Raw genomic sequence first — 13,828 nt, forward strand, 5'->3', positions numbered from 1 at the left:
TTTGCTGATTTGCCTTGCTAAGCATCTCGGGGGATGAACTGCAAATAGTTATTGAGGACCTAGATAGGAAAAGTAGAAAGGTAGGCTTGAAAATCAATATGCAGAAGACTAAGGTAATGTTCAACAGCCTCGGGAAGGAACAGCAGTTTACGTTAGGTAGCGAAGCACTGGAAGTAGTCGGCGAATATGTCTACTTAGGATAGGTAGTAACCACAGATCCGCACCATAAAAAGGAAATAACAAGAAGAATAAAATTGGGATGGAGCGCATTTGGTAAGCACTCGCAGATTATGACTAGCAGCTTACCGGTATCGCTCAAGAGGAAAGTATACAACAGTTGCATCTTGCCTGTACTCACCTATGGGGCTGAAACGTGGAGGCTAACCAAGAGAGTTCTACTTAAGTTGAGGACAACCCAGAGGGCTATGGAACGAAAAATGTTAGGGGTAACATTAAGAGGTAGGAAGCGTTCAGAGTGGGTCAGAGAAATAACTCAAGTTACCGACATTCTAATGAAAATCAAGAAGAAATGGGCATGGGCAGGACATGTAGTGCGAAGAGAGGATAACCGATGGTCGCTTAGGGTAACAAACTGGATTCCAATGGAAGGAAAGCGTAGCAGAGGGCGGCGGAAGTTAGGTGGGCGGATGAGGTTAAGTAGTTCGCAGGGGTCAAGTGGATGCAGCTAGCACAGAACCGGGTTAATAGAGAAATATGGGAGAGGCCTTCGCCCTGCAGTGGGTATAGTCAGGCTGATGATGATGATGATGATGACATTCTGGCCGACCCTTACGGAAATGCCATATCTGGACTTATAAAAAAAATCCAGATCAGGTATATCAGGAATTGGGCAGATATGGTATATTAGGACTGATCTGGGCCAGATAAGGCATATCTGCCCAATTCCTGATTTCGAGTACCAGATAAGGCATATCTGGTTGTATATGCCTGATCTGCCCAATTCCTGATTTTGAGTACCAGATAAGGCATATCTGGTCAGATATGCCTTATCTACCCAATTCCTGATTTAAAGATCTAGCCCGCATGGCAGTTAGGTTTTGAACTATAGGTCTATATATCTGCATATCAACATAACACTTTATTACAACACACACAAAACAATTTCAGTATTCCAGCTAAACGCACGCTCAATCAAGCTTGCCAAGGGAAACCTGAATTTCCCCTTTTATTTCAAACCTTACAGGAAAATAGCTTTGAAACCACAGGGTTTCATTTTTCCCTGCCTATATGGAATCGCTCAAAGACGGTCCTGAATTACGTGTGTATACCGAGGGTCAAAGACATGCTCATCAGTTAGTAAATATTGAGATTCTACTCATTTACGCGCGATACTATAAGAAACTAATGAGATATCTGAACAGAATAATGTCTACACGAGAAGCTAAAGTGAAATACATTGACCTATTAAATTAGATATTACATTTTTATTCTGATCATTTACACACAGAGCTTTAACCAGTAAATGCTTTTAGTTTGAGCTGGTTTACTTGTGAAGCTAAATAAAATAAACGGCTATTAATGGAACTAAACTATTAAAATGAAATTTAAAGGTTTGTCGGGACCCGGAAAAGGTAGCGCTAAACCGTAGGGCGATAAAACACACACTGCTGGGACTGCTGATAATACCTTTACTTTCGCAAAGTACATATAGGCTGTCAGGAAGTACTGGTGTTACCTTAAGCAGAGACTGCAGTGCAAAATGAGCGAACGCGCCTAACTCGTGGTTGCTTTTCAAATTAGGAGAGAAAACAAAAAAAGCATGTCCGATGGCATTTATCATGACAGCGGCAACTCTGCCCCAAAACCAAATCAAGCATGAAGCTACTTAGGTAGTGCAAATAATAATAATATTAATAATAAACAACGAAGGACCCTGTCCACTCACTGAAATTTGTCAAAATTGCTAGAGCGAAAGACAAATTAGCAACAAAATGTACGGAAAAATATCACATACTGGCAATTACCACCCATTTTACTGATTGGAAAATTAATTTTCCGTCAAAACAATAAAGTGAACAGTATCCTGAGGCTGGCAAGTGCTAGTTCCCGACAAGAAGTCTCACGCTCACGGTTTTGGTGATCGGGCGTGAAGATGAGGCGGCACGATGAGGGTGCGATCCGACACAATGGTGAAAATTTGGCCGGGCCACCCAGCGCAGAATCCCCGAAAAGCTCAATCGACCATCAGGTTCGCTGCCAAGGCTGGGGAGGCAGCTTCCACCCGCAGTTGGACACTAATTTCCTCTGTGCCGACGGTCAGACTGAAGCTCTTGTAGGTTTGCTGTCGCATTTTTGTTGCATGCACACAGCTAATAGCGAACAGGCGCTGGCACACGCACACACATCAGCATACACAACATGCAGCACGCCCGCCAGCCGCACCGAACTCCGATGTCTGCCACCGAAAAGGAACGAGATACCAAGTGCTTAGGAGTTGAAAGGGGGAGGAGAAAGAAGCAAGCACACACAAAACGGAGAGCGCGAGGCCTACGCGGTATAGAGCGTGGCAGCGAGGAGGAGAGATGAAATGCGAGCCAGCGACGCAGGGGCCGCCGCTGTCTGAGAGGGAAGAGGGGAACGCGGGAGAGGAAGAGTCACTGTCTAGCCATTGCGGCCCTCGACGAAGCAACCGCCAGCTGTCGCTGAGGGTGAGTCACCGTCTGGCAGCGCGGAGGGGGCCGTATACTGAACTTGCCATCATTTTCTTGATATTTTGAATCGCTCAACTTAACCGACCATGCTTTTGTGCACCGGACTGCGGCCGCATTTTAAATGAAAATGCGAGTTAGTAGGCGGAAAGAAGAGCATGTAGCTATAACCCAGCGCCCTCCTGGATTAAGGTACACATGGTGTAATAATTATAGTGCAGCGAAATCTGCAGAATGTTTGAAATATGAGTCGTAGCTATTTTCTAAATTGGATACGATTAACACGCAGGCCATGCTGAGTGTAGAAAAATTGAAGCTCGACCACATGATGCCAATATTGGATATTTGCAGAAGGTAGACGAAGGCCATATATTGCTAATATACAATAACTATGGCACCTACATAATTAAGGCCCCGATGAGGTTATATAAAGTCCTGTTGATGCCAGGCATATATGGCCCTGGTCTGTCTTTATAAGGTCATGACGATGCCATATATGCCCGTTATCAGGCCACATAAGGTCGCGAGGATACCATATATGCCCCTGATCAAGCCATATAAGGTCCCGTTAGCCGTTTAGATATGGAATATATGTTGCATGATATGGCCAAATCTGAGCCATATAAGGGCAACATTTTGCACATATATGACCTTATCTGGCCCAGATAAGGACTTATTTGCTGCCTTATATATTTGTATCTGGCAGCATATGTTCCATATCTGAAGCAGATATGGGATTTCCGTAAGGGGAGGCACCGGCCCGCGTCGGAAGAAACTTCGTTACATGCAGAAACTAAATTACAGGTAGTTACGCGTGTACTGTTCTTATTTATTTTTTTTTTTCATTTTTCCTTACAGGTAACTTTGAGGCCAGAAATTTTTCCTGGCGCTGTAATTTTAAACGCAGTAACTTATTTGCATTTTCTTTTTCATTTAACGCCACGTCCTTTTATTCCAGGTTGAAAATTGATGGTTGATAGTCATATTAAACATTATTGAGGGCACAAATTAAATGTCCAGCAGATCTGTGGCCTGTTGTACCAAGGCCTTCGGTGGAGCAGGTTCCAACCAGGCAGGGAAGTACATAGGTGGGGGTAGGGATAGTGTAGGGGTAGTGTAGGGATAGTGTGAGGCTTTTATGGCGGCAGGAGAAAGGAAGATACAGTGTTCAAGATTCGCATACATATAGGGGCAGTTACGGCACGAAAGTTCGCTCAAATGTGATAATAGTAAAGGCGCGTGGGTGGGGGCCGTGGGGACTGGAAATTGTGGAGACTGGGTGGGGGCGCCAGAACACGGGCAAAATCTTCCTTTAGCTTCATATGTCGCGGTTCCTTGAGGGTGTGTTAAGAGCGTGTGCCTTTTCTCGGTGGGCTGACCCAGGGCATCACCGGAAGCCGGCTATTAATATCGCGCAGCTTATTTTTACACAGCTTACTTTCGGAGATCCACGAATGACCAGTGATCTACTTTAGACTTACATTGGCCGGGCGTAAGGCTAAAAGTGGCCCTTCGAGACTGTCTCGTATGTGAACGGGTATGGTGCGGTTGTTGATGGATCGAAAAGCGTTTTGTTAGTCCACGTAGATGGTTAGTTGTTGGTGGAGAGCATTTGCATGAATGTCTAAGCGGCATGACGGGCGTGATTTCCAGTACGGTTGGGCTGGGAGGGTTCCTAAAATGTTCACACGTGTAACATATGGGGTCCGCAAGATGCGGGGAATGGAGGACATATGCGCCGGCGAACATGTCACAAAGGCAGGAGGCGTCTGTGTACGCCACCGTATAAGTTGAGAGAGGAGGGTTGTGGGGTGCATTGATGGTGTGGTAATACCTTTTGCTCGCAAGGTGTTTCTTGCGAGCAAAAGGTATTACCAAACCATCAATGCCTTTCCCGCCTTTGCCTTTCCCGCTTCCTTCCCGTTTATTTTTTGGATATTTAATAGTTTTTGAGAGGTGTGAAATTTGTTAAAGCATCCACCACGGCTGTTCAGAGACTCGCTTTCACAGCAATAGTATTAGTATGTAAGTACATGAACAGGAATAATTTGTTTTACATTATAATAACAAGCAGGGACTCATTCGTATTTAACAAAATGCGAGTCAGCAAACGACGCGTATAAAGTCTTTTGTGGTGATATCTTTTTCCAAATGATAGCTTTTAACATAAAAAGGAAAGGAAACACAGGACCTAACAGTATGCTGACGTAAGTTTATGGGTTTTGTTTCCAAGCTACGCAGGTCCTCTTTACAAGGATGAAGAGGTTTAACAAGTTAGGAACATTTAGGCGGACGGTAGTGACGCTCAAGTGGACTAAATTTAATCTAAGACCTTTAATAAATGTGTCCAATGTATTCAACAGTGCAGCCATTAGGAATTAAAAGTATTCCAGAAAAATCACTTTATTAGAAGGCAGAAAATTTGCGCGTGTGTAATAAAAAATATGCATGCTTTAGTCAGAAATTACGCTGTGTGTAGTATCGCGATGGAAAGAAACGCGAACAACGCAAAGCCTATGCTCTCCGCGGTTCGAATTTATTTTCATCTCGCTTTTACCTGGGTAGTGATGAAAACACTTTAGAGGCGTCCTAGCGTATTTCTACAACCACCAACAATAAAAGCGCGATAAAATTAAATGCGAATAACGAAGTGCCTCTGCTTTGTTCGCATTCCATCCATCGCCCCCGTACAATACAGGTGCATAACATCAAGATCCCGAAGAGCTGTCCTTTAGAGGCAATGGACAGCAAAAAGAAAAAAAAAACGATCTTTCATCGCGCGAACAGAGCGCTCAATCATGTCCTGCGGAATGCTTGTCAAGGCCACAGTAATTCCATGCTACAGGTCACCAAAGCCGCAGAGCTGCGTCGTATAAACCTTATTCATCATCCTAGGGCCTTTACTCCATACTTTGCTGGAACTGACACATTTAAAGTTTCCTTTTTCCCACGTACCATAGCAGAGTGGAATCTTCCGGCACAATGACAGACAGCGCATAATCATGCTGCATGTTTCTTGTTGTTTATTTTGTTCATTTTACGTTATGCTTTTGTGTTTCTAATATCTACTTGCGTATTTGTTCTGCCTGGATCTGTGCAATTATCTGCAATATGAAGTAAATAAATAAATCCTTCACGTATCCCTGAGGAAAAAGCTCACAGGAGGTAAATATGGGGACCTCGCAGGCCAAGCAGTCGGTCCACAACGCCCAATTCACTGCCTGGGAAAGTTCGTGTGCACAACGCCCAAAACGCCAGAAAATGAGTGTGCTCCAGCAGCCCCATCATGGTGAAAACATCAATTTCAGTCCATTAAGCGGATGTACTGAAGCCACGTTTTTGACCACATCATTTAGGATGCGCTCTGTGCTGTTGTTGCAGGTTGCGTTTCCCGTCATTAAAGTAAGGGCCTACAATACGTCCTTAAAATAACCCAGACCACACATTTGCCACCACCGAACCTGACGTCTTTGTCCTCGTACCCAGTGTGGGTTGGCGGTTGACCAGTTATGGGTTTGCTGCAATCATTTTTAGCAATAAAAAGCACACGGGCACAAAGCACACGACACACAAGGGACACCCAGTAGAGGATGTCCCTTGTGTGTCGTGTTCTTTGTGTCCGTGTGGTTTTTAACGCAAAACTGATTCCAGCAAGCCATTACCGATTATCCCAGCTTGAAGTTTAACGAAGCTTTAACAATGATGGGCATTGTGCAGATTTACCGTAGAAGGAGCGCGCTTTATCAATCCACATCACGCTGTCTAAAAATTCAGGGCTCCTTGCATTTGATTAGGCACCAGTTACAGAAATCGCGTTAAAAATCAGACACTGCTTGGTGCAGGCATGCCTTTTACCGATACATGTTTTGCTTTCTGAGAACTGTACAAGCAGAAGAGCATCACAATGCTGGCCTTAGATGCCAAACGCTCCACTGAGAAGTGAGCCACATCTTTGGCGTTGAGGGTGCACCCACTCAAGACTATTGTGCGAGGGCAACCAGGATGCGCATCCACCTACAACCATGCTGCTGAGGTGGCACGTACAATGTCAACCATTTCAGTGGTCGAAAAGTGGCCTCCGACCAACGCTTCAACTGATGCGAAGTCTGCTTACAAGCTGACCACTTGAAGAAGTTTTCTAAGCAGCCTCCGCTGCTTTCATTCTCGTTTTATTCCTGAAAACTTTGCGCCGCTTTATGCTGCGTTGCACTTGCTGTCGGTGTTTTTAGATTATCACTGTGGTCATAAATCATATGCTCGCCGCGGATACCGCCGGAGCACCTTATCACTTTTTATTGGCGCAGCGCCAGCAGGCGCATTGTTACGGCGTCCAGCCTCGGTGGGACAGTGCAGACCACGCTCAGTTGGTAAAGCTGCCCTCCATTTAGCTCGTCATACCAATACGGTTCGGCTTCTTCAGTTAGGCCTACACAACAATGTCGAGGCGATCATAGAGACGCCCTTCTAGTGCAACAACTTTGACTCCGCACAACACCTACAGGCACTCACCTCCTACAGTCAGTGGCCTACAATACCCATGATTCCTCTCCTCCCACTTAAACAGCCGTTACCCCGCATCTGCGAAGCCTCCTAGAACTCAAACTCTTCAACCGAAATATGCATCCTGAACACCACAAAGGCCGTCGCGCAGGCTGGGCCTCGTGTCTTTCTAAGCAGTACTCTTACGGGAAAAAGGTAAGCGCACAGGAGACGAACACAAGGCAGGTATTTCATAAACAAATCAGTTGCTAGTAGCGCATTGTCCTGTCTCCTATCTTGTGTTCGTCTCATTTGGGCTTACTTTTCTCCTGTACGACCATGAACCAAATAGCCGAGCAACAACTTTAACTTCAAGCAGTACTCAACGCCAGGATTCAATGCGTCTGCATCCAATGAACTAGCATCGCCGAGGCCGAATGCCTGGCCATCACACACGCTATCCCAAACATCAGTCTGTTGCAGACAGTACAGACTTCCAAACAGTACACCGATATCTCTTGCGAGGGACACTCCCACACTCAGCTGCTAGAATGCCGTCTACGCTACCTAACTCTCCAGATTTCATCATCCTCACATTGGTACCTGGGCACAAGGACATCCTCGGAAATAAGCGCGCTCATGCGTTTGCCCAAGAACTGAGCTTCCGGGCACCGGTGGATGCCCCCCCCCCGCTCCCCAAGTCTTCAGTATGCACCCTCATCGAACCTCTTGACTACACTACAATTCTTCACCACTATCGACGTAGCCGCGTCACGTACCCGTCACCGCATCACACGCTCAATCACATTGACAGCACGTTCCGTTCTCCTCATTTGCCCACATCTTTCACCCCATGGTCTTCCCCCCCTACTGCGCAACTTGCAATACTACTCTACCCATTTTCTACCATTACCTATGGGAATTCTCACATCCCACCCGCATTCTTCCTATCAAAAATCACACTCCTTGCTCCTGGGATGCCGCCCTTCTGGCCACCAACACGCAGATCGGCTCCAATTGGTCGAGCGGGCCAAGATACAGGGAACACACAGAGGGCTCCTGAACTAAGAGATCCTACTGGGAGTGTCTGCCTTAATTTAATTAAATAAAGATTATATATATATATATATATATATATATATATATATATATATATATATATATATATATATATAATATTGTTACGCCCTTAGCGTCGCGACTGAGACGCTCTAGTCGGTTCAGTACGCTAGGTACACACGGCTAGCGGGAACGACACAAGTGCCACAAGAGAAAGGTCGAACGGGCGCGCACACTTCTCCTTCCTCTTCTTGCTTTCTTCCTCCGTGCTCTGTTAGAGAACAAGTCCGTAACACTTCCCCCGTCGCAGGCGAAGCCCTCCGGGCGAGTCAATCGTCAGCACGAGGATGACAGGGTTTCAGACACGCGACGTGGGCAAGCTCAGTTCATGAAGAACGTCGGCCACTTTTGGTAAGGCGCGCAATCCGATAGGTGAGGTCACTAATTGCCTGGAGGATAACATAGGGACCGATATAGTGCGCGAGCAGTTTCTGACTTAAGCCACGCTTCCTTAGTGGACGCCAAAGCCAGACCATATCTCCAGGGAGGTAGGTGACGCGGCGATGGTGGTCGTCGTAGCGGGATTTCGACCGCTTTCGTGAGGAGAGAGCTCTCAGGCGGGTTATCCGGCGGGCTTCTTCAGCCCGGCAGAGGATCTCAGCAATCTCAGGTTCGTCGTCTGCGGAGAACGGGAGGATGGTGTCGAGGATGTGTCGAGGAGACCGGGCATAGAGGAGAAAGAATGGACGTCAACTTGTTGTTTCCTGTTGGGCGGTGTTGTATGCGTACGTTATGAATTGTAGCACAGTGTCCCAGTCCTTGTGGTCGGCGGCGACGTGCATTGAAAGCATGTTGGTGAGTGTCCGGTTGGTTCGCCCGGTCAACCCATTTGTTTGCGGATGATACAGGGTAGAATGTCGGAAATGCACTTGGCACAAACGAAGGAGTTCTTCGACAACATCAGCGGTGAACTGACGCCCTCGGTCGCTGATCACACTCGGGGAGGCCCATGGCGCAGTATAACAAAGTGCAGCAGGAAAAGGGAGACTTGGTGTGCAGTAGCCGATGGAAGGGCTGCCGTCTCACAGTAACGAGTGTGGTAATCAGTGCAGATGACGATCCAGCGGTTGAAAGAATGAGACTTGGGAAAGGGTCCCAAGAGGTCTACCCCGAATTTCTCAAAAGGGGATCTTGGAGGCGTCACCGGATGAAGAAGACCAGGAAGAGTGCCGGCGGGGTGTTTGTGACTCGCACACTGAGCACAGCTAGCCACATACTTCTCAGTGGTTTCACGCATCCGGGGCCAGTAGAAACGTTCTTGGATGCGATAGAGCATCAGCGCAGATCCCAGGTGTCCCGAAGTGGGGTCGTCGTGCATAACGCGCAAAACAGAGGAGCGTAGGCTGACGCGCACCACCAGAAGGTAGCGGAGACCAGTGGGAGAATATTTCTTTTTGTACAAAAGACCACTCCGTATACAATAGGGACTGGAAGCTGTAGGGTCCCTTGCAGCGGTAAAGAATGGTTGGAGATTCTCATCTTTCCTCTGCTCAGTGCGGAACGTACGGGTATCGGGGAATGGAGGTAAAACCGCAGCGATGTAATGATCAAAATTGTCGGCGTCACATTCCGTCGTGGGAAGCGGTAAACGTGAGAGACAGTCTGCGTCAGCGTGCCGGCGTCCACTCTTATACGAAACTGCATAATGAAACTCTTGTAAACGGATTGCCCACCGTGCAAGACGGCCAGATGGGTCACGGAGGTTTATCAGCCAGCACAGGGAATGATGATCAGTGACCACTGTGAAGGGCCGCCCGTATAGATAACAGCAAAACCGCTGAACGGCGAAATCTACCGCGAGGCATTCCTGCTCAGTGATTGTGTAATTGCGTTCAGGTATGCTTAAGGAACGACTGGCGTAAGCAAAAACATGTTCCTTGTCGCCGTAACGCTGAATCAGCACAGCACCAATGCCAACACCACTTGCGTCCGTGTGCTGTTCCGTTGGAGCAGAAGTGTTGAAATGCCGGAGAATCGGATGTGATGTTAGTAAAAACTTGAGCTGGCAAAAAGAAGAGTCAAACTCTGATGTCCACTCGAAGGGAGCGTCTTTGTGGAGAAGGCACGTAAGCGGGTTAGCAATGTCAGCAAAATGGGGAATGAAGCGGAGTAAATATGAGCACAGACCTAGGAAACTTCGGAGTTCCTTCGCGTTCTGAGGTGTTGGAAACGATGCAACGGCCGCGGTCTTTTGAGGGTCAGGTCTGACGCCTTCACGATCGACGAGGTGTCCTAGTACCAAAATCTGACGCTCACCGAAGCGACACTTCTTCGAATTAAGTACTAGACCGGCGTTTTTGAAGCAGTCAAGCACGAGAGCGAGGCGTTCGTTGTGCTCTTCGAATGTCCGGCCAAAAATGACGACATCATCGAGATAGCACATACATATTTGCCATTTTAGTCCCCGTAGGATAGAGTCCATAAATCTCTCGAAAGTTGCAGGAGCACTGCAAAGCCCGAAAGGCATTACATTAAATTCAAACAGGCCATCGGGTGTGATAAAAGCCGTTTTTTCCTTGTCGTCAGGGTGCATAGGGATCTGCCAATATCCCGATCGCAGATCGACGGATGAAAAATATGATGCCGAGAAAAGACAATCTATGGCGCCATCGATCCGCGGAAGGGGATACACATCCTTCTTTGTTGCAGCATTCAGACGGCGATAGTCGACGCAAAAGCGCCATGTATAATCTTTCTTCTTCACCAGAATTACAGGGGCGGCCCAGGGACTGCATGACTCTTGAATAACACCCTTTTCCAGCATATCCCGAACCTGCTCACTGATAACCTGGCGTTCTGTTGGTGACACTCTGTACGGCTTCTGTCGAATTGGGTGTGAGTAGCCTGTGTCAATGCGATGCCGCGTACGTGTCACGGGAATGCACCGTGAGTCGCTAGGCTCCGAAAAATCGAATATGGAAGAATACTTGACCAGTAAAGCCTCCAAAGCGTCACGCTTGTCCCTGGTTAGAGAGCGGCTGATCGGTTAGAGAGCGGTTAGAGAGTGTTCGGAGGTCGTGGGTTCGTTTCCCACCATCGGCACGTTGTTTTTTCGTCCACTTTGTGTTTAAGTATATTTCCCCTAAACAAATTACATTACTAATTTCTGTGATTATCCAAGTAAACATTAAAAAACAATACATAAACCACCATCCCCAACGCTTTCCTTGGCCTCGCCGACTGTTGGCTTCTTTCCTTCATGTGTTATAACGAGCACCCTCATTTCCCCTTAATTGATCTGCTTGTAGCTTACGGGAGTCTCGGTTCTGGCAGTCTTGAAGCCATAGGTAACGTAAGAGGGTTCTAGCACAGCTTTCGCCCTCGCTCTTGATCACGTTCTACGTGACGCTGGCGGTAACAAAGGACGTTCCACGTCCGCCGCTATGGTTGAGGGTGGAGCTGATGGACACTCTCAAGGTTCGTATACAGACAACATAAATACCCAAGCAAGTAGCAGGGGGGACAGCGGCCGATGTAGCTCAGTTTGGAGAGCAGTTCAGTTCAGTCGTTCAGTCGTGTCCGATTCTTCGTGACCCTATGGACCATTTCACGCCACGCTTTCCGGTCTCTCACTATCTTCCTAACATCACATACCTTCATCTGCAGTGCCTCGAGGATGCATCTAACCATCGCGTTCGTTGCTTACCCCTTCTCCGGCGACCGTCAACCTTTCCCAACATCAAATCTTTCTCCAGCGACTCCTCTCTTCTCATCAGATGACCAAAGTAGCTGAGTTTTAACTTTAGAATTTGACCCTCCAATGAGCAGTCAGGGTTTATGGTCGACAATATCGCCTGATTTGATCTTCTGGCAGTCCAAGGAACTCTCAAGAGTCTTCGCCAGCACCACAATTCAAACGCGTCAATTCTTCGGCGGTCAGCCTTTTTCACAGTCCAACTCTCGCATCCATACATCACAACTGGAAAGACCATAGCACGAGTTATACGGATCTTGGTTGGCAGACTATTGTCTCTGCTCTTTACTAGGCGGTCAAGGCTAACCATTGCTCTCTTTCCCAGAAGCAGGCGTCTCCTAATTTCATGGCTGCAGTCTCCTTCCGAGGTAATCTTGGAGCCCAAGAAGAGAAAATCTGTCACAGCTTCCACTTCTTGTCCATTGATGCTCCAGGACTTGATAGGGCAAGACGCCATGATCTTTGTCTTTTTGATGTTCAGTTTAAGCCCAAACTTCTCACTCTCTTCTTGTACGCGCATCAGAAGTCTCTTGAGTTCCACTTCACTTTCTGCCATTAAAGTGGTATCATCCGCATATCTAAGGTTGTTGATACGTTTTCCAGCAATTTTCACACCATATGAAGTTTGGAGAGCACCGGACGCGATATTCGGAGGTCGTGGGTTCGGTTCCCACCATCGGCACGTTGTTTTTTCTTCTACTTTGTGTTTAAGTATCTTTCCCCTAAACAGATTACATTACTGATTTCTGTGATTATCCAAGTAAACATTAAAAAAAATACATAAACCACCATCCCCAACACTTTTCTTGGCCTCGCCGACTGTTGGCTTCTTTCCTTCATGTTTTTTTTATATGAAAATACCTTACAGGCCCATTAGGCATTGTGTAAGGGGGACATAAAATTTATACAGTGCAATATATACATAAAATGTAAGGAAACAGGCAAAAAATACAAAGGTAATTATTATATGAACAAACAAAATAGTACGACGCGGAAATTATTATATCATTAAGAAAAAGAAATACGCGACACAGATTAAAGCACAATGGTACACACACAGATATATATATATATATATATATAAACGAAAAGGAGAGCACGCACGGTAGACCAACGGTCAACTTTAACCCGAGGTTTCGGCCGAGGTCCGGCCTTTGTCAAGGAAGGCTCAGGAATGCCTTGGCGTTCCTCAGGCCGGACCTCTGCTGAAATGTCAGAATAAAGTTCACCGTTGTTCTACCGTGTATCATCTCTTTTACCTCTATGTCGCCCCGGACCCATTTGAACCGCAACCCCCTCCCTGTGTGCATATATATATATATATATATATATATATATATATATATATATATATATATATATATATATCGTACACCATGGTCACCTTGTTGCCGGCAGAGAACTGCCTCAGGGCTCTCTCCGAGTTCACCACGAAAAGCCCCTGGTTGTCGACCGGATCCTCGGTGAAACATAGGCCGGCACTGATTGCAAGCACAAGCGCCGACAGCACCACGAACCACTGCAGGCGGCCTGTTCGCTCCATCTTCACCTGCAGACATCCCCGAATAAAAAGTGAAAGAGGGAACGGCTCACAGCTTTGCAGCTTTTTTACTCAGTTGCTGCATGTAAATGATGCATGCTGGGTGTGCAATGTTAGTTTAATGCTCAATTTGAATTATCAAAGTGTTTATTTCATTACTTGCCTTTCTACTTCAAATACTCCTAGAAGGTCTAGAATAACACAAGGTTACTTTGCAATCCTTCGGAACACAGAGTGTTGCAAAGTCTATCATGCGCAATTTTATTTCAAGCCGGATGTTTGGATGTTTTTCATTAAACTACTATGCGAAGAATAAACCGCTTAAAT

General features: G+C 46.6%; 1 protein-coding gene across 1 annotated transcript in view; it reads right to left on the reverse strand.

The window, feature by feature from the left end:
• Nucleotides 1–13,504, reverse strand: part of LOC146187561 (uncharacterized) — a 201,407-nt gene extending 187,903 nt beyond the window's left edge. Inside the window, exon 1 of the mRNA XM_084608225.1 lies at nucleotides 13,346–13,504. Coding sequence (XP_084464351.1) covers nucleotides 13,346–13,504 — 159 coding nt within the window. The remainder of the gene's footprint in view (nucleotides 1–13,345) is intronic.
• Between the last annotated feature and the right edge of the window lie 324 nt (nucleotides 13,505–13,828).

Source organism: Amblyomma maculatum, chromosome 6, assembly GCF_055883805.1.
Source record: "Amblyomma maculatum isolate TAMU_Amacu chromosome 6, ASM5588380v1, whole genome shotgun sequence".
Lineage (NCBI taxonomy): Eukaryota > Metazoa > Arthropoda > Arachnida > Ixodida > Ixodidae > Amblyomma > Amblyomma maculatum.